Raw genomic sequence first — 22,284 nt, forward strand, 5'->3', positions numbered from 1 at the left:
TAGCTACCAAATGAACTCTCTGAACATGTGCAATGCACTCATGTGCTAGAGGTGGGCGTGGCTATGCAGGTTCACAGGGGAAAATTATAAATAAATACCAAGGGGTAAGCAGCACAAACCAAATTTTATGCAATTCTATGCAAAGCATGCACGCAGAGGGTGCTGCAGCACACAACAGGAAAACAGTGACTGGGGCTCTTGGTTACGCTAATTCCCGATATATTGCAATAAGCCATTTGGGATAGTTTATCCTCAAACCATGGGAAGCACATGCACACTATAGCCTTGTATCTGACGTGCTGCCGATGGAAAGCAGCGTGAATGGAGTATCTTGTTGGAGCAAGTGTGCCGTGTATGACACAGGCTCCAACACTGGCAATGGCAGAATGTGACTGGGCAGACTTGAGTAGAGGCGTGTAGCTTCCGGTTCAAATGTCCACGCCTACTCCATGCTGTTGAGTTTTTCCCCACCATGTAGCTTTTACAGTGGCTCATGAGGAATGAAGGTATATTGCAAAGCAATTGTTGACCAGACAGTCTCCATACACAGTGTACCATGGAAGGGTGATGTATATCATGGTGTTATGTAATCTTTGATGCACTTTGGGAATAAAACAATTTGCAATTTGCTTGTGCCCACATGGTCTTTGAAGGTTGCAAATGATTGAATTTTGCTGTATGTATGTAAGTTTGTATGAAGTGGGGGTAAAAACTTTACTGTATTTTAGTGAATGTATGTGCCCCGTACTATTTTATCAGTAATGCACCACTGGAAGCCTTATTTTAGTAAACGTGACAGAGCCAGATGCCAGTGATGTCAAATGTCCTTCGGTACCAGCGCTGGAAGCCCCTGAATGGCGCAACGGTAAATATTTACCAACTGTGATCCAGCGTAGACCCAGTAGCTGCTTCACACTCGGAATATGCAGGCGACTCGCACCTCTGGATTCTAATGAGTCTTCACCCGTCCTTCTCTGCCCCTCGGCTCCAGCACTGGCAGCCCCCAAATGGCCGAGAGGTAAATATTTACCTACCACAATTTGTTGTAGGCTTATGTTAAGAAGTATGCATTGTGTAATCACCAAACATAATTTGCAATGCTGTCAGGGTGACCTTCTGTCCACAAGATGGTTGTTAAAACTAGTCTTTTTTCCCCCTATTTTTCAGCCTGGTATCTGGATTCAAGATGGATGCCAAAACTGCACATGCACTCTAGAAGGCATACCAATGTGTTTTGCAATAAATTGCACAAATCCAACTCCACCTCTTTGCCTCAAAGGCTATGAACCAATTCTTGTACAAGACCCTAATAAGTGCTGTCCTGAATTCAAATGCAGTAAGTACACTTACAGTTTGCAATGAGGGTGCATTTATCTACAGCAAAAACATATTTCGAAGAAGTGAAGCAACAAATTGATGTATAGACATACAACATTATTTGCTTTTTTTATTCGGTAAAAGAAGCAGGGCCTAATAAGTACTATATACTGTAGAAAGGAAGATGCACATACAAAACCAATACAGGGTTTTTTGGCGTTTTTGCAGCCGCTTGCGGCTGCAGATACGCTTGGTCAATGTATCTCAATGGGGTGGTTCACACCAGAGCGGCATGCATTTTGCTGAAACGCATACTCCCGGGCTGAGGCATTTTTCTGCCTCCAATGTAAAGTATAGGAAAAACGCAAACCGCTATGAAAAACAGCAGATCAGAGCGGTTTTACAGGCATTTTTGTTACAGAAGCAGTTCAGTAACAGCTTTACTGTAACAATATCTGAAATCTACTACACCAAAAACGCTTCACAAAACCGCAAAATGCTAGCTGAAACGCTACAGAAAAATAAGAAAAAGCGTTTCAAAATCTGCTAGCATTTTGCGGATCTGCTAGCGTGTTTTGGTGTGCACCAGGCCACACAGCTTAAAGGGATACTGTAGGGGGGTCGGGGGAAAATGAGTTGAACTTACCCGGGGCTTCTAATGGTCCCCCGCAGACATCCTGTGCCCACGCAGCCACTCACCGATGCTCCGGCCCCGCCTCCGGTTCACTTCTGGAATTTCTGACTTTAAAGTCAGAAAACCACTGCGCCTGCGTTGCCGTGTCCTCGCTCCCGCTGATGTCACCAGGAGCGCACGGCGCAGGCACAGACCATACTGGGCCTGCACAGTACGCTCCTGGTGACGTTAGCGGGAGCGAGGACACGGCAATGCAGACGCAGTGGTTTTCTGACTTTAAAGTCTGAAATTCCAGAAGTGAACCGGAGGCGGGGCCAGAGCATCGGTGAGTGGCTGCGCGGGCACAGGATGTCTGCGAGGGACCATTAGAAGCCCCGGGTAAGTTCAGCTCATTTTCCCCCGACCCCCCTACAGTATCCCTTTAAATTGTTACACTGCCATACTGTTTAAAGTGACACTAAAGCAAAAAAAAAATGATATAATAATTGGTTGTGTAGTATGGATAATTAATAGAGCATAAGTAGCAAAGAAAATAGTCTCATATTTTTATTTTCAGTTATATACCATAGTTTTTTTTTTCTTTATAACATTGCATCATTCTTTAATATTTGCAGTTTACACACTACACTCAGCATTCTAAATAATTTCACAGAGCAGGCTAATGAACTTTTGAACTTTACTCTGCAGGAAAAACAAAATACAGTGACAGACACTTGAGATAATAAGCTTCAGAAGACAGAGCTCTCTGCGACTTTGAAAGTCTGAGAGATCAGTGAAGCTCTTTTACCTAGATAACAACTGGAGTTTCTTGAATCTTCCTGTACTGGAAGCAATATTAGACTCATATCTCTGCTGCTAATGTTTTATTTCTTAACTGTACTACACATACAAATTACTATATCATAAGTTTATTTTCACTTCAGATTCCCTTGTAGCAGAATCAGTTAGTGTTAGGTTGGTAAGAATATATGGTAGATGGTAAAGCAAACCTGAACTGAAAATAAATTGATGAGGTAAACAATTATATCCATCATCCTACTCCTAAATTATATATATATATATATATATATATATATATATATATATATATATATATATATATATATATATATATATATATATATATATATATACGGTATATATATATATATATATATATATATATATATATATATATATATATATATATATATATATATATATATATATATATATATATATATAAGAAGGTGTATTGTTTTATTGTCTCAGCTGAATGACATTCTTTCACACAGTCTGACTCAGTTCAGAGCTTCAATCCATGGGCTACTGACCTTTCTCTTTCAATTCTCTGCACTTAGATGCTGTTCTCTGCCAGGAAAGAGTTTATGGTTGTAGTTAATTGTTAGAGAGGGTTACCCTAAGGAATACCCAGAAAGTTTATGGTGACACAGAACCACATGGACGTATAAAGGGCTAAAAGAGACCAAAAAGCCCTCTATCAAAAAGCAAAGCCAAATGTAATTCTGCCTTCTTAAACCAGAAGGTATTTGTGATAATTCAGCTTTAAGTGATTAACCCTACAGTCTAAGTGGACTAGAGAGAAACTGTCATTTGCATACCTGAATGTTTAACTCTAAAGCGAGAAAAAAAAAAAACAAACCTAGTTACAGTATATGCAGGAATTGCACTGTATGTACACATGTTTATTTCATCGTGTCAGATATCAGTTTTGGTGCCTTTTAATAGGATTCATAAAAACACAACATTTTATAGGACAATGCTAGAACATTCACATAATTGTACAAACATTAGAAGGTAGGGAATGAACCCACATTTGGGGTACATTCATTAAAAACATTATCTACCATAGTTATGCTAAGGGGTGCAGACAGATTAGTGATGTAGCAAACATCACATTTTGTGTTCACAAATGCAAATTTACCACAACTGTTCATGAACCACACTCCATAGACTTAAATGACAGACGAACAGCCACCAAATTTAGCGGTTAATAGCAAAGCTCCCGTAAGTGCTAGAAATACCAAATTTGTATGTTAAGGAGGACAGTGGGAACGAGGAAAAAAAAACATTTTTCAAAAAGACATTATAGTTTTGAGAAAATCGATTTTAAAGTTACAATAGGGAAAAAAGTATACTTTTACAGTATATGCGGTAAATAACAGATAATGTACCAACCTAGCAGTAGTCTAAATTTACATATATCAAAAGAAAGAGCAGTGAATATTATGATGGGGTTTCCAGGTGGTCAGTACGCAGTGCGTAATGACCACCTGGAAACCCTGGGGAAATGTGGCAACGCTTTGGCCAGGGATCGCTATTCAGACGCAATATGGCTGTATAAGGATCCCTGGCAACTTATTTTTGGACCTTTTATTTTGTTCAGAGTGTGGGAAATATATATAAAAAAATATATATATGTCGGGTCCCCCTCCTGAGCTTCTTTAAACCCTTGTCCCCCATGCAGGCTGGGATAGCCAGGATGCGGAGCCCTGGCCGTGTAGGAATTCACACCCTGAGCTAAACCATCCCGCATGGTCCATGGTATGGGGGGACTCTGGAGGAGAGGAGCGGCCAAGCCTCAACCCTCTCCCCAGAGCCTTTGCCCAATCCGTGGACAGAGGGTTCTTCCCCATCTCCGGTGCCCCAGGAAGAGGTGTGGGCTGCCGACCCCTGGGGTTTTTTTGTGGTTCATGGTGGCATCTGGGAGCCCCCTTTAAGAAGGGGACACCCAGATGCCTACCCTCTCCCAGGAGAAATCAGTATAGGGGTACATAGTACCCCTTACCCATTTCCACAAAGGGTTAAATGAAATAAAAACACAACAATGACAAAAGTCCTTTATTATTCTTAATTAACTGTAAATACTTACCTGTACATTTCCAAAAATGTTTCCATGCCAATATTCCCGGAAAGTCCCACACCAATATCCTCAAATGATCTTGATTGAAGATCTCTCTCTCCCCGCTGCCAGCTCTAGCTATACTAAGTATAGCTAGAGCAAAAGCATATTTTAATTTGGCTCCAAGGCTCCCCATTGGTCTGTTAATAGACCAATGGGAAGTCTTGGAGCCAAATTTAAAGATGCTTTTGCTCTAGCGTTACTAAGTATTGCTAGAGCTCCGTCCTGCCTTCTGCGCAGCTACTGCTCTCCTCCCCGCCCACCACATCTATCGCGGCCACCCACACCAGCACCCTGAAGCACCCATATCACCCTGATATCATTAATTTAATTATGACAGCAGCAGCAACAGTTTGTGGTAGCAGAATAGGCCATGGAACCTGGCGGTGGGACCACAGCATTAACCACTTTGTCCTCCTTGACGTATAAAAACGTCAAGGAGGACAGGCGCACTCCCGCGCGCTCCCGCGGCCGATCGCGCGCGTGCACGCGCACTCCCGGCCGCGGAGTCGGTAGCCACGGAATCAATGTATCGGGCTGGGGAGCCCGATCATTGATTCCTCTCCCCCGCTGAAAAAGCGACAGCTTCTCTCGGAAGCTTCGCTCTTTCTGAAGCTGTGTCCCTCTAAGCGTACATTGTACGCTTAGAGTGACGTCATGTAAAAAAAAATCGAGATTGCCATCTTGTGGCCAAAAAGTAAAACTACAAGCAAATACCCAAAAACATTACACAACACCAATATTTCCCCAAATAAAACACTTTTATATCCCACCCTCCCAAAAATGCCCACATAAAATGTTTAATAAAAAAAAACAAAAAAAAACATTACTATAAAAAAAAAAAAAAACATAAATATTTACCTAAGGGTCTAAACTTTTTAAATATCTATGTAAAGATGAAATATTTCTCTTTATTTTTTTTTTATAAGCTTGTAAATAGTGATGTATGCAAAACGGAAAAAATGCTCTTTTATTTCCAAATAAAATATTGTCGCGATACATTGTGATAGGGACATAATTTAAATGGTGAAATAACCGTGACAAATGGGCAATAACAATACGTGGGTTTTAATTATGGAGGCATGTATTATTTTAAAACTATAATGGCCGAAAACTGACAAATAATGAATTTTTTCATTTTTTTTCTTATTCTTCCTGTTAAAATGCATTTACAGTAAATTGGCTCTTAGCAAAATGTACCCCCCAAAGAAAGCCTAATTGGTGGCGGAAAAAACAAGATATAGATCAGTTCATTGTGATTAGTAGTGATAAAGTTATAGGCTAATGAATGGGAGGTGAACATTGCTCGGATGCATAAGCTGAAAACGACTGAGATGTTAAGTGGTTAATTAAATCATGGCAGAAGCAGGAGGAGTTGGTGGTAGCAGAATAGACCTTGGAACCTGAAGGTGGAAGCACAGCATTTATTAAATTAAACAGTGACAGCAGAAGGGGTTAGTGGTAGCAGAATAGGCTGTGGAACCTGACTGTGGGACCGCAGCATTGATTAAATAAAACAATAGCAACAGCAGCAGGGGGAGTTGTCAGTAGCAGTATAGGCTATGAAACCTGGCAGGATGACCACAGTATTAATTAAATAAAATTATGAAAGCAGCAGGAGGGGTTGAAGATAGCAGACTAGGTTGTTGAACCTGGCAAGACCCTGTTTATATATATATCTGTCACAGTGGAGTGACAATGTATGGCCTACACAGCAGGGTTTTTGGACACACATTAATTGCCTCCTTCTGAAGCTTGCTCTGTACGTCTGCCATTTGGTAACAGAGCAAAAGTGATAGCCCTGCCCTGCTGCTTGAGACATGGCAATTGGAATATGTGTGTGTGGCTTAGGACGCATTCGATATGACATATTCTATATGACATACCGAAGGCCTCACAAGCAGGTTTGCAAATGTGCAGTGGCAAATCAGACAGGCAGACAAGTGTAAATAATCGCAGAAAAAAAAATGTGAGAGACTTGAGGGAGTTAAAGGGGTCCCAGTTCAGGTCCTCTCATCTGCAGCTGGGGCCAGGAAATCACCTTCAAACCAAGCTTTGTTCATCTTTATGAACATGAATCTATCCATCAACATGGTGGACAGACTGGAACGCATCTCGTTGACCACGCCACCTGCCGCACTGAAGCTTCTCTCAGAAGAGCACACTACGATAGGGGCAAAAAGGACTCCCGGGGTGTACTGTGCAAGCTCCCTCCAGGTGTCCAGTCTGGAAGCTCAGTACTTCTGCTCCAAGGGGTCATCACTGTTCATGCTGTCATATGCACTGAGGGATCCCATGTGGTCAGCTACCACACGGGTCAGCCGCTGGTGTTGACTGGAGGATTCTGCCAACTCCTGTCTGGGTAGCTCTGACTGGTGCAATGCCCTTGTTAGACCCAGCAGATCTCCAGGGTGGGTGGTGTTGTTAGCCACAGGCACATGCTGGGCAGGCTGAATAGAGACATGTAGGTGGAGAGGCTGGGGGGAAGGCTTCCTCCAGTGGGTGAACAAGGGCCTTCTACAACTACCTTGTTCTCTCCTCCTGCTGTCAATGAGGAATAAAGTCGATCCTCCCTCGCCTTCATCTGAGCTGGGAAATTGCCTTCGTCCAAGCCTTGGACAGACACAGGCACTTGCCAGGCTGGTTGAACGAGTACATGTGGTGTGAAAAGCTGGGCGAAGGCTTTCTCCAATCAGCAAACAAGGGAGTTCTGCAACTCAAAAGAATAAAAAAAAAGAAAAAGAAAAACCAACCAGTATAAGCTGAACAGCTGCAATCCTTTATTGGAAAAAAATAAATAAATTCATATATATATATATATATATATATATATATATATATATATGTATGTATATATATATATATATATATATATGTATACATATACATATATATATATATATATATATACATATATATATATATATATATATACAGAGGGATGCGAAAGTTTGGGCAACCTTGTTAATCATCATGATTTTCCTGTGTAAATCATTGGTTGTTACGATAAAAAATGTCAGTTAAATACATCATATAGGAGACACACACAGTGATATTTGAGAAGTGAAATGAAGTTTATTGGATTTACAGGAAGTGCACAATAATTGTTTAAATAAAATTAGGCAGGTGCATAAACTTGGGCACTGCTGTCCTTTTATTGATTCCAAAACCTTTAGAACTAATTATTGGAACTCAAATTGGCTTGGAAAGCTCAGTGACCCCTGACCTACATACACAGGTGAAACCAATTATGAGAAAGAGTATGTAAGGGGATCTATTGTAAGTTTCCCTCCTCTTTTAATTTTCCCTGAAGAGTAGCAACACGGGGGTCTCAAAACAACTCTCAAATGACCTGAAGACAAAGATTGTTCACCATCATGGTTTAGGGGAAGGATACAGAAAGCTGCCTCAGAGATTTCAACTGTCTGTATCCACAGTTAGGAACATATTGAAAAAACGGAAGACCACAGGCTCAGTTCAAGTTAAGGCTCGAAGTGAAACACCAAGAAAAATTTCGGATAGATAGAAGCGACGAATGGTGAGAACAGTCATAGTCAACCCACAGACCAGCACCAAAGACCTACAACATCATCTTGCTGCAGATGGAGTCACTGTTCATTGTTCAACCATTCGGCCCACTTTACACAAGGAGATGCTTTATGCGAGAGTGATGCAGAGGAAGCCTTTTCTCCTCCCACAGCACAAATAGAGCTGCTTGAGGTATGCTAAAGCACATGTGGACAAGCTAGCTTCATTTTGGAATAAGGTGCAGTGGACTGATGAAACTAAAGTTGAGTTATTTGGGCATAACAAGGGGCGTTATGCATGTAGAAAAAGGACACAGCACTCCAAGAAAAACACTTGCTACCTACAGTAAAATATGGTGGCGGTTACATTATGCTGTGGGGCTGTGTGGCCAGTGCAGGGACTGGAAATTTTGGCAGAGAGGGACGCATGGATTCCACTCAGTATCAACATATTCTGGAGACCAATGTCCAGGAATCAGTGACAAAGCTGAAGCTGCACCAGGGCTGGATCTTTCAACAAGACGACGACCCTAAACACTGCTCAAAATTCACTAAGACATTCATGCAGAGGAACAAGTACAACATTCTGGAATGGCCATCTCAGTCCCCAGACCTGAATATAATTGAAAATGTGTGGTGTGAGTTAAAGAGAGCTGTCTATGTTTGGAAGCCATGAAATCGGAATGAACTAGAAATGTTTTGTAAAGAGGAATGGTCCAAAATACCTTCAACCAGAATCCAGACTCTCATTGGAACCTACAGGAAGCATTTAGAGGCTGTAATTTCTGCAAAAGGAGAATCTACTAAATACTGATTTCACTTCTTCACCTAATTTTGTTTAAACAATTATTGCACGCTTTCTGTAAATCCAATAAACTTCATTTCACATCTCAAATATCACTGTGTGTGTCTCCTATATGATATATTTAACTGACATTTTTTATCGTAACAACCAACGATTTATACAGGAAAATCATGACTATTAATAAGGTTGCCTAAACTTTCACATCCCACTGTATATATATATATATATATATATATATATATATATATATATATATATATATATATATATATGTATATATATTGAGCTGCAGAATATATACAAGACTAAAAACGTATTTTTAACCCTCTGTATAAGGGAATACAGCATAAGAACATGCACAGTGTGAAAAACAGACCTGCTGTAGTGGTCTCAGCACCTTCACACCCCAAACAACCCCTACCACATACAGTAGTATAAAACAATTTTATCTGATCAAACTGGTCCACCTTAACCCCTAATAACCAGTTAATGGCATTCTGGCTTATTAAAACGTCCTGTTTGAGACTCTTAAAGGGATACTGTAGGGGGGTCGGGGGAAAATGAGCTGAACTTACCCGGGGCTTCTAATGGTCCCCCGCAGACATCCTGTGCCCACGCAGCCGCTCACCGATGCTCCGGCCCCGCCTCCGGTTCACTTCTGGAATTTCTGACTTTAAAGTCAGAAAACCACTGCGCCTGCGTTGCCGGCTGTTCGATCCCGCTGATGTCATCAAGAGCGCTCAGCGCAGGCCCAGTATGGTTTGTGTATGCACAGTACACTCCTGGTGACATCAGCGGGAGCGAGGACACGGCAACGCAGGCGCAGTGGTTTTCTGACTTTAAAGTCAGAAATTCCAGAAGTGAACCGGAGGCTGGGCCGGAGCATTGGGGAGTGGCTGCGCCAACACAGGATGTCTGCGGGGGACCATTAGAAGCCCCGGGTAAGTTCAGCTCATTTTCCCCCGACCCCCCTACAGTATCCCTTTAACAGCAACAGGAAGTCACTCGCTCCCACCGCTGCACTGCACGTGGGTTTTAACCACAGGCAGGGCCGGGCCGAGGCATAGGCTGGAGAGGCTCCAGCCTCAGGGCGCAGTGTAGGAGGGGGCGCAGAATTCATTCAGCTGTCATTCCTAATTGTGTTTGAAGCAGAAAGAAATAAGAAAATGGGATACGTGGCAGTGACTGCAAGCCATGTAACTAGATATTAAGGTGTTGGGTAGGTTGTGGGCCCTGTGGCCCTCTTAGTCTAATAGCAATCAGTGTGTGATGGCTGGGGTGGGAGGGATGGAGGGGAGCACTTTGGTGTCTCAGCCTTGGGTGCTGGAGGACCTTGTCCCGGCTCTGACCACAGGAGAATGTTTTATTTAAAAAACTATAATAGCCCGGAAACTGAGAAATAATGATTTTTTTTCCAATACTTTCTTATTTTTCCAATTTTGTTGTAATAAATAGTAATACAGTTATTAGCGAATAAAATGGAGAAGCACTGACAGGTGTAAATTGCACTGGTTCATTAGGGTAAAACCCCTTGGGGGTAAACTGGATAAATTAGTGTGAGGTAGTCGGTCTAAATTCTGCCAATACATAAAACACAAAGAAATTACTTCTCAGTGCTTAAAGAGGAACTGTCGCAAACATCTTAAAATTTAAAACACATACAAATAAGAAGTACTTTTCTCCCAGAGTAAAATGAGCCATGAATTAGGGCTCGTTTCCACTGTTGCGGTGCGGAATCGCCTGGATTCCACCGCAGAAGAAATCGCATGCGGCTGCGTTTCCACCTGCGGATTTAGCCGCGATTTCGCATGCGATTTCGCATGGCAAGGAGCCAGGCGAATTTAACCATGTCACTGCCTGAGTAAAGCTCCATAGCAAACCATGCAAAATCGCAAGCGAAATCGCGGGGAAATCCGCATGACAAAGCCGCATGCGATTTCCCTATTAAATGCATTAGCGGCAATTCGCCCGCATTCCTCCCGCACGCGAAATCTGACGGCTCTGCCGTGCAGATTTCTGCCGCACCGAAAAACGCTCCCGCCGCCGCACAAGTGGAAACAGCCCCATCCACTTACATTGACTATGCGAATCCGCATGCAGTGCCCGCATGCGGATTCGCTATAGTGGAAACGAGCCCTAACTTTTCTCCTATGTTGCTGTCACTTACAGTAAATAGTAGAAATCTGACATTACCAACAGATTTTGGACTAGCCCGTCTTCTCATAAGGGGATTCTCAGGGTTTTCTTTATATTTAAAGAGGAGCTGTTAGGTATAGGGTCTCAGAGAAAATAAACACATATATCAGTAGCTAAAGATTGGCTGTACTTACATTACATATGCATTTCACTGTCCACGTTTGGATTTCACAGATTTTGTATATAGTATATGCAGAGATAGATGCTCCTGACAGCTCATGGCAGGCTCCATGTTTTTCTGTCAAATGTGTCGTCATGTCCTGCCTGCTTCTGATCACAGATAAGCTCGTTCTTGAACAACACGGTGTGCAGTGAATATTAATGAGCCATGTGGCTAGGAACAATAGCTGACTCCTGCAGTGTAGTCTGCCCGAGATTTATCAGTGCTTCGCGCTGGACTGATTAGAAGCTCCTGTACCGTCTCATTAGCAGCCGAGGGGAGGGCCCCAGAATGCTTTGCAGTTTAGCTGCGGCTTGCGTCTTTATGGGTCTATAACAGACTTTAAGATAAGCACACATCAAAGGTAACTGAAATGTCTATCTTCACTAATGGCTTTTGAGCTTCCTTCTAAACTGTTTAACACAGGAGAATAGAGGTTTAAATTAGCTTCTGCAGCCTGACAGTTACTCTTTAAAAACACGTAGTAAATGGCAGTTGCTCCGACCAACTGCCAAAATAGTGTACGGTGAGCAGGGAGGCTGGCAAGCATCATTGTATTAATTATTTTCAGGGAATGTCTTTATAAAGAATAAAGGCCATGCTGAGAATCCCCCAAAACCTGTCAGTAATGTCAGATTTTTACTACCTACTGTAAGTGACAGCAACATAGGAGAAAAGTCATTTATGGCTCATTTTACTCTAGAAGGAATGTACTTCACTTTTGTATGTGTTTTACATTTTAAGATTTTCACAACAGTTCCTCTTGAAAGACAAAAAAATCCTCTCACAAAGATTGTAAAGAAATGACCATGATTAGTGTAGCTGCCGAGATACTTCATATAGGATGAGAGATCATACTGGTCAATACACACCCCCAGGGGTGTTGCTAGGATCCTAAGAGATTCAGGGCACTTTTGGGCACTCCAACTGGAAAATGGGTGTGGCCACACACCCGAATGTGGGTGTGATCATGGGTGGAGCCAAATTTACATGAAGTTAACAGCGGTCTAAGTAGGTCTGTCCAGCAAAATGTTGGATAAAGCCCCTCTCTGCATTAACATAAAAAAACAAAAATGCAGCATATCACATAAATAAGCAGTGTTGCCCCCTGGCGGTATGATTATTTCCAAATGTATTGTCCAAAAGCACCACAGTTTTTTCTCAAGCTTTTAGACCCTAAAAATCATACTGATAGATAGATCTGTGGCACCTCTGCACATTCAAAACCTTTGAAGGAATTCAATTCGGGATTACCACTCTGAGCTGCGGCTTTCTGGCCCGAGCTTGACTCGGGGTTACCGCTAAGGAGGTTAAACATAACTAGGTAGAGTTATTTGGCTTCTGTGCTGGCTGGTCTGGCTTTCTTCTGGATGGGCTGGCCTGCCACCATGTTATCTGGCAGTTCCCCCGCAGCATTTTCTAACATTCTAGTGGACCCCTTTCTATGCTTCCCTGGACCTCGCATTGATGCCTCAAATCTCCCAACATGCCCCCATAGAAGAACCACAACTCCCAACATGCCCCCATAGAAGAACCACAGCTCCCTGCATGCACCCATAAAGGCATCACAGCACCCAGCATGGCACCGCAGCATCCACATAGAGGCACCACAGCATCCAGCATACCCCCAATTGTTGCACCACAGCTCCCAGCATGTGCACCATTGAGACACCACAGCTGACTCTGCCTGGGGGACATACAACTGATTTTTGGGGCTAGCAATGCCCCAGCACACCCCTATCAATCAATTTGTAAGGTAGTCAGACGTATTCACGCCATAGTAGGCACAACAAGCTATTGTACAAAACAATGCCTCAAATTACTAAAAACATTCACAGAGGTTGTACAAAATACAACCAATATGATCTCTATAAGCTGCCATAAGCACACCATACATACTGTATATCCCTATATCAAATAATCAGCATGGTGGCGTAGTGGTTAGCTCTCTCGCCTTGCAGCGCTGGGTCCCTGGTTCGAATCCCAGCCAGGGCACTATCTGCAAAGAGTTTGTATGTTCTCTCCGTGTCTGCGTGGGTTTCCTCCGGGCACTCCGGTTTCCTCCCACATTCCAAAAAAAAACATACGGATAAGTTAATTGGCTCCCCCTAAAAAAAAAAAAAAAAAAAAAAAAAATTGGCCCTAGACTACAGTACTTACACTACATAATATAGACATATGGCAATGGTAGGGATTAGATTGTGAGCTCCTTTGAGGGACAGTTAGTGACAAGATATATATATACACTGTACAGCGCTGCGTAATATGTCGGCGCTATATAAATACTAAATAATAATAATAATAATAATAAATACAATGGGCTCTAATGTGGAAATGGAATAACTAAAAAACTAGCACAGACATCAACTGAAATGCATATTCATATCCCCCTAAGATGCAGGGCATATAAAAAAGACTTGGGGCCAGAGGAGGAAAAACTTCTTCTCATACATGTCTATTATCAGCCGCTGTATTTATTAAATTATAGAGCATGATGTAACTCCTTTTTAAACTGGAGCTTTCCTCATAGATATTGCCTTAAGAAACCTTGTTAAGAGAGGTCTTGGTCACCATCAACAAATTGATTCACACATAGCCACAATGTCACAATGTCCGCTTCCAATTGATTTGGGGCATGGCTAGGATCACACTGTATCACTCTTAGCAAAGCAGTTTATAACGTCAAGATACTCATATATATGTATACAAAGCGTATTATACAGGCTGCCTCCTGCCCTCTTGGTCCCAGTGATCGAGGGACCACCAGGGCAGGCTGCAGCCCCCCTAGTCTGCACCCAAACACACTGATCTGCCCCCACCCCCCCCCCCCCCCTGCCCTCTGATCGCCCACAGCACTCCTCAGACCCCACCCAATCACCCCCCTAATCTCCGATCAATCACTCCCTGTCACTATCTGCCAACGCTATTTTTTAGATTAAGCCCTTAACTGCCCCCTGGTCACCTCCACCACACCCTCAGATCCTTCCCAGACCCCCTGTGGTGAGTTCATAGAAGATTTTGTTTTTTGTCACAAGTTAGCGGAAATGACACTTTGTGAAAAAAAAACAATACAAATCAATTTTCGCTAACTTTTGACAAAAAAATAAAATCTTCTATGAACTCACCATAGTCCTAACAGAATATCTTGGGGTGTCTTCTTTCTATAATGGGGTCATTTGTGGGGTTCCTATACTGCCCTGGCATTTTAGGGGCCCTAAACCGTGAGGAGTAGTCTAGAAACCAAATGTCTCAAAATGACCTGTGAAATCCTAAAGGTACTAATAGGACTTTGGGCCCCTTAGCGCAGTTAGGGTGCAAAAAAGTGCCACACATGTGGTATCGCTGTACTTGGGAGAAGTAGTATAATGTGTTTTGGGGTGTATTTTTACACATACCTATGCTGGGTGGGAGCTAGCTAGGCATAGGTAGAAGTCCCAGTATAGGTAGGCAGGCATAGGTAGGTGTCCCAGTATAGGAAGATAGGCATAGGTAAGTGCCCCAGTAGTTAGCTAGGCATAGGTATGAGTCCCAGTATAGGTAGGTAGGCATAGGTAGGTGCCCCAGTATAGGTAGGTAGGCGCCCCAGTAGTTAGCTAGGCATAGGTAGGAGTCCCAGTATAGGTAGGTGGGCATAGGTAGGTGCCCCAGTAGTTAGCTAGGCATAGGTAGAAGTCCCATTATAGGTAGGTAGGCATAGGTAAGTGTTACAGTAGGTAGGTGCCCCAGTAGTTAGCTAGGCATAGGTAGGAGTCCCAGTATAGGTAGGTAGGCATAGGTAGGTGCCCTAGTATAGGTCGGTAGGCATAGATAGGCACCCCAGTAGTTAGCTAGGCATAGGTAGGAGTCCCAGTATAAGTAGGTAGGCATAAGGTAGGTGCCCCAGTATAGGTAGGTAGGCATAGGTAGGTGCCCTAGTATAGGTAGGTAGGCATAGGTAGGTGCCTCAGTAGCTAGCTAGGCATAGGTAGGAGTCCCAGTATAGGTAGATAGGCATAGGTAGGTGCCCCAGTAGTTAGCTATGCATAGGTAGGAGTCCCAGTATAGGTAGGTAGGCATAGGTAGGTGCCCTAGTATAGGTAGGTAGGCATAGGTAGGTGCCCCAATATTAGCTAGGCATAGGTAGGAGTCCCAGTATAGGTAGGTAGGCATAGGTAGGTGCCCCAGTATAGGTAGGTAGGCATAGGTAGGTGCCCCAGTAGTTAGCTAGGCATAGGTAGAAGTCCCAGTATAGGTCGGTAGGCATAGGTAGGTGCCCTAGTATAGTTATGTAGGCATAGGTAGGTGCCCCAGTATAGGTAGATAGGCATAGGTAGGTGCCCCAGCAGTTAGCTAGGCATAGGTAGGAGACCCAGTATAGGTACGTAGGTAGGTAGGCATATGTAGGTGTCCCCGTATAGGTAAGCAGGTGCCCCAGTAGTTATGTAGGCATAGGTGGTGTCCCAGTATAGATAGTTAGGCAGGGCCTGGCTGGCACAGTAATAGCCATTACCAAGGTCCATTTGCAACAGATAGGGCTGTATAATGCAGTGTCAGTGGGCAACACAAAAAAAAAAACAACAACACATCAGGAGAACATTAACTCTCAAAAGAGCTGTTGAGGGGTGCTATTTTAGCAATAACAATCAGCCAGGAGCAAGCTAACAAGACTACAAGAGCCTACCTAATCTTTCCCCTATAAGAGTCTGCCAGCAGCTGTCCCTTCACTAAGTAATGCAGGCACACGAGTGAGTGTAAAGCCCGGGGCTGCCTGCCTTTTATAAGGGGGGGGGGGGATGGCTCCAGGAGAGAGTGTAGCCTAATTGGCTACAATGTGCCTGCTAACTGTGACATAGAGGGTCAAAGCTGACCCTAATGGCGCACTATGGGGGTGCACCGAACTTCTGCAAAAGTTCGCCTTCGCTGGCAAACGTGAACCACTGGAAGTTTGCCTGGAACCGTCCGCAGGTGAACCATTCAGGGCCATCTCTATTCTTAAACTTAACTGCTGCATTTCAATATGTGCCCTGTTAAAAAAACAACAACAACAAAAAAAACCCATGCAAAGTAATACTTTAAAGGACTTACGAGGTCAAATCGTAAAAAAAGTCAAATACCTGTATGCTAATTTAAGGCACGGAGGACGCCCTCCGTGCCATTCCACCGGGTCCCCTGCGCTCAATAGCCCCCCGGCCGGCCCCCGACCACTCGGCCCAGGTCGGGCTCTCTTGGCTGCAAAAAGATGGCCGCATGAGTCGGCCGCGGCTGCGCAGTCCGTTTAGCCGCGAGTGCGGCTGCGCAGCTCTAGGGCCAACCCCCCGAACCACGCTACAAGTTGTGTGGATCGGGGGGTTGGCCCTAGAGCTGCGCAGCCGCACTCGCGGCTAAGCGGACTGCACAGCCACGGCTATTGAGCGCAAGGGACCCGGCGGAATGGCACGGAGGGCGCGGACGGCGTCCTCCGTGCCTTAAATTAGCATACAGGTATATGACTTTTTTTACGATTTGACCTCGTAAGTCCTTTAAAAAAAAAGCTAAAATACTTTTACCAAAGTACTGTAAGGGTTGTTGTTATTGGCCCTGATTCAAAGAACTTTTTCCTGAATTTTCTCCTAGCAGATTTTTTTTCAATCTTATATGCAAAATATATTTTCCGCCCTAAGCAAAAGTGCTAAAAGTAGGTAAGAAAAGTAATATCAAGCTTATAAAAGTTATTTTAGAACAACTAGTTTAAATGTTTTTTGTTTTTTTCTTGCTGAGGGTTGCAAATCTATAAGATGTGAAAAAATCTCAAGAAAAAAGTTAATGAAATCAAAGCAACTGTATACATAATACACCAACTATGAATGCATGAGAAAAACTGGATCAGATTAGATACACCATTTTCAGGTCGCATTCACAGTGCCACGTTGCGGAGCTGCATTATAAAGTCTTACTGCACTGCAATGATAATCCTATGGGCCGATCACAGTGCAACGTTATCGTTGCGTTGAAAATGTTGCGTTGTGGTAACTCACTGCTTGCAGTGCGTTACCTCTTAACGCAAACACGTTGCGACTTTAACGTCGCATTAAACTGCAACGTCCCACTGTGAATATGCCCTCAGGCACAACCGAAAATATGGTCAGCGTGGCCACCCAATAGCAAAACAGAAAGGTCAGTGGCCTAGTTGTTTAATCATAAGCGGTTGTTCTTCCTGCGCCAACTGAAGAGATTTGGCATGCCCAGGGAGCTGCTGACCAGCTTCTATACCGCCACCACAGAATCTATCCTCTGCTCCTCTGTAATTGTCTGGTATGCAGGCGCAGCGGCAAGCGACAAACACAAGCTGCAGAGAGTCATAACTGACGCAGAGAAGATCATCGGCTCTCCTCTTCCTCCTCTTGATCTCCTCCACTCTTCTAGGATGAGAAAGAGGGCAACCATGATCTCCCGCGACCCCTCCCACCCAGGCAGCCACTACTTCAGGCTCCTCCCATTGGGCCGCCGCTACAGGACTTTACCATCCAAAACTACTAGGCGGAAAAACACCTTCTTCCCCCAGGCTGTTCGTCTACTGAACTCTAACCTTCCCCGGCCCGGCCTGAATCTCTAACTGCCGGGTCGGTCAGCCGACTCCTGCCTCTGCCTGCCCTGGTTCTTTATCCAGAAAGAGACTGTGGACATTTTTAGTGCACCTTATTATTACCTGACTGCCCTGCACAGCAGTGATATGGCCAGAACGGTCCTTGACCACTGCATTCCTATTTTTGTATTTGTATATTGTATGCGTTTTGTATCTGTCTTTCTCTGTCTGTCTTTACACTGCCTATGCCATGTGTACCACAAATAATTCCGATTACAGCTCTTGCTGTACTTGGCGAAATAAAACTGATTCTGATTCTGATTCTGATTCTGAAAAATGAAGAATTAAATTACCAATCAAAACATGTAATTCTTTTGAAACTTCTAGCTGAGTTGGTAACAGAGATAACACCAACACATGTTTTTCAGTATTCAATGAAACTCTGTGTGACCACAAACCTCACTATTGCAAACTTGGCTTTAACCCTGACGTACCCTTGGGAGGCTGCTGCACCAACTTTACTTGTGGTAAGTTCACAGAATGGTACATATTATTAATTGTTCAAATTGCACACACATTTTTAGAACTGATTTGTTATATGTTGTGACAGTGATCTTATATCTGTCTTAATGTTATTTGAATATCTACAAGCATAGATGAAGATCTTTAAGCATCTCACCGGTGCACATGTTTATTCTATGCAAATTGAAATGACACCATCTGACCAATCATTGATTTTTGTTCAAAGTTGTACTCCTGTTGTTTTAAATAGCATGAGACTTGTCAGAGCAATGAGGATGCTGGCATGCAAAACAAAGCAATACTATGCAAGGCAGGAGGCAGTTGTTTCTCTTAAAAGCCCACTACAGCGGAAAAAAAGGAGGCAGTTAAAATCTGACAGAACTGACAGGTCTTGGACTAGTCCTTCTCCTCATGGTAGGCTCTTATGAAAGACAAAAAAGGAACACAGGGGGACCGGGAGCCCGATCTTGTGTATTATCCAAGAGACACTAGGAGTATATCTATATATATGTGTTGAGAGATATTATACTCACGAAATTGGGTTGCCAAAAAAAGCAACCACCTTTCTCGCATGTGAGGAGGTGCAGTCCTCACTCGGCCTTGCTTCAGATGGTATGGGAGGTCGCTACTCCAATCAAAAAGCTGGTCACTGAGAACACTTCCGAGTGCACACTCCCCTATACAGGGGTATAGAAGTCTGGGAGAGGGTAGGAGGCGCCCGTAGACATATGTCACTAGTTCAGATCAAATATGCAATGTTTCAATTTTAGAATAAGGTACTAAGGTTCCTATCTTATAGCAGTAAATCTCACTGGTAAGGCAGTGTTTAGTATTTCTCGAATTTTATTGGGGCACAATTGACAACGCGATTCACTGTAAAAACCGCTTCCTCAGGTCTATAGGCGTGCCTTTAGATACAAATGGAGGTAATCAGGAACAACTTCATGACACTACACACAAATCACTAACAATATAAAAAAATATTACATCAGGTTTAACTAGATCACTAGAGACTCAGTGGTTAAATACACTTACACCACCAGTATATATATAATAAAAATTATTATATAAATGCAAGAAACATAGAAAATATATAAAATATTCATAAAAAAGACCTATAAAATAGAGGAGGAACTCATATATACAAGAGACCTTACATAAAGTGATTATTTTCATGTTTAAGTCCCTTAAATGGAATTCAACATTAAAATATCCATAAACAAAGCATTCCGTCTAAAAAATACATGAATACCTCAATCGTTAGTACAGGAACACAATCTGTACATGTGTAGATATGTATATAAAAGTAAATATCAATATACTGTATATATGTAAAACACTAAAGAACTGAAAAAACACTTGCAGGGGATAGGGGAGTCTGCGTGATATATGTCTACGGGCGCCTCCTACCCTCTCCCCATCTCCTCATGGGGTATTCTCAGGGTATTCTTTGTTTTCATAAGCATTTCCTGAATGGCAGTTGCTAAGTCTAACTGACAAAATAGTAAGATATCAGCCAGCCTCCCTACTCACTAGCACACTATTTTGGCAGTTAGACTTAGCAACTACCAATTAGGAAATGCTTTTGAAAACAAACAAATCCCAAGAATCCCCCATGAGGAGATAGACTTGTCCAAAACCTGCCTGCTATCTCAGATTTTTAACTGCTTACTTTTTCGCTGTAGCGATCCTTTAACAAGGACCTGAACTCACTTAACCCTCTATCTATTTAGAGAGTTTAGCCTGTCTTATTCCCCCTCATCTGTGTCTTATCACCACTGTAATTTGATCTCTCAGCTTTGTCAGCTCAGGGATCTTCTCTGCCATGGCAGAGCAGCTAATTTAACACAGGATTTTAACAATATGTCTGCTTCCATGAAAGCAGGAAGTAGCTCCACTGCAGATTTATTGTAGGATTTCTATCAGCTGTAACAAGTAAATATTTTTCTTTAAAGGTTATCATGCTGTTCAAGTGGCTATTTTTGCAATGTGAATCCCAGCCAGCGCCTGTATTTTTTTTTTTGGTGCTATGACTTCTCTATTCATATGAACAGAGCTCCCACCACTACTCTGAAGGATCAAAGAAGTCAAGAAAATCAAAGGCAGCCTGTATGATTTGCCCAGTGGCCCTTGCTGACAAAACACAATGAGCTGGATCTCTTTAGGGCTCTTATTTTAGGCTACCTTGTCAGAATACCGGCGGTCAGTTTAAGTACTTTCAGTGAGTAGGAAGGGGGGGGGAGGGGGGTTACTGTTAGTTAAAAGACAACTAGGGTGTAGAAGGCTCCTAAAAAAAATGAACAGTTTAAAAGTATTAAAAGGTAAAAGATTACTTACCAAAAGATGGATGTCTAGACTGATTTCAAAAGAACTCAATTGCACAAACACTCTTCAGGTCAATAATGTTCCTTTTCAGTAAGGATGAGCGTTCAAATTCAGAACAGCAGTCCAAATGCTTTGGATCAGAATGCACATTTTTACATATGCAGACCGCAACAGGGGAACTTCTGTTAACTCCTCTGGCCATTGTGCTCCAAGACACATTACAGCTCTCCATCTTCCTCCTTCACAACCAGGAGGAAGCATCAGAGAGATGGAAAGTGATGTGGAGCACAGCGGCCAGAGGCGGCAATAAGGGTGAGCTAATCCCCTGCCGCGGTACAGTATACTGTATGTAAAGCTTGGTGTTCTGATCCAAGGCTGTCGGAGCCTAAACAAAATGAAACAACACTGAAGATATGAGACGTTGATAAAATGTAAAGTAGTCAGTGAACAGCTTGTACAACAGTGTAAAGTTGCTTTTCCATCTAAATTACTCAACACAGCCATTAATGTCTAAACCACTCGCAACAAAAGTGAGCACAACCTAAGTGAAGAATGTCAAAATTCTGCCCATTTAAACATTTTTCCTCCCTAGGGTCATATTACTCACTAGTGTTACAAGATCTCAGGTGTGACTGGAGAGCAGGTGTGTTAAATTTGGTGTTACAGCTCTCACACTCTCTCATACTGGTCACTGGAAGATGACCATGGTACCTCACGGCTGAGAACTCTCTGAGTATCTTACAAAAATTGTTGCTCTGCATGAAGATGGCTTATGCCATAAACAAATTGCCAACTCTGAGCTGCAGCATGGTGGCCAAGCCCTTGCAGTGGTCTAACAGGAGAGGTTCCACTCAGGACAGGAAATTTCATAGTTGACCAAAGAGTTTGAGTGCCCATGCTCAGTGCCATATCTAGAGATTGTCTTTTGCAAATGGAAGTATGAGTGCTGCCAGTATTGCTGCAGAGGTTGAAGGGGTGAGAGTCAGTTGTCAGTGATCAGACCGCATGCTGCACACTCAATGGCTGTCATCCCTATAGATGATGCACAAAAAAACCTCCAAATAGCAGACTGAGGTCATTCAATCCTGAAACCATGTCCTGTGGTCTTATGAGACTAAAATAAACATATTTGGTTCAGATGGTTTCAAACCTGTGTGGCAGCAACCAGGTGAGAAGTACTAAGACAAGTGTGTCTTGCCGACAGTCAAGCATGGTGGAGAATTGACATGGATTAGGGCTGCGTGCGTACTGCTGGCACTGGGGAGCTACAGTTCATTGTAGGAACTGCAAATGGCAACATGTATTGTGACATACTGAAGCAGAGCATGATCCCCTCCCTTTGGAAACTGGGCCAC

At 43.0% G+C, this 22,284-nt stretch overlaps 1 protein-coding gene across 1 annotated transcript in view; it reads left to right on the plus strand.

The window, feature by feature from the left end:
• LOC137537855 (kielin/chordin-like protein) overlaps positions 1 to 22,284 on the plus strand; it is a 267,049-nt gene that overhangs the window by 24,440 nt on the left and 220,325 nt on the right. Inside the window, exons 4-5 of the mRNA XM_068259806.1 lie at positions 1,168 to 1,336; positions 18,511 to 18,609. Coding sequence (XP_068115907.1) covers positions 1,168 to 1,336; positions 18,511 to 18,609 — 268 coding nt within the window. The remainder of the gene's footprint in view (positions 1 to 1,167; positions 1,337 to 18,510; positions 18,610 to 22,284) is intronic.

This window comes from Hyperolius riggenbachi, chromosome 11 (assembly GCF_040937935.1).
Source record: "Hyperolius riggenbachi isolate aHypRig1 chromosome 11, aHypRig1.pri, whole genome shotgun sequence".
Lineage (NCBI taxonomy): Eukaryota > Metazoa > Chordata > Amphibia > Anura > Hyperoliidae > Hyperolius > Hyperolius riggenbachi.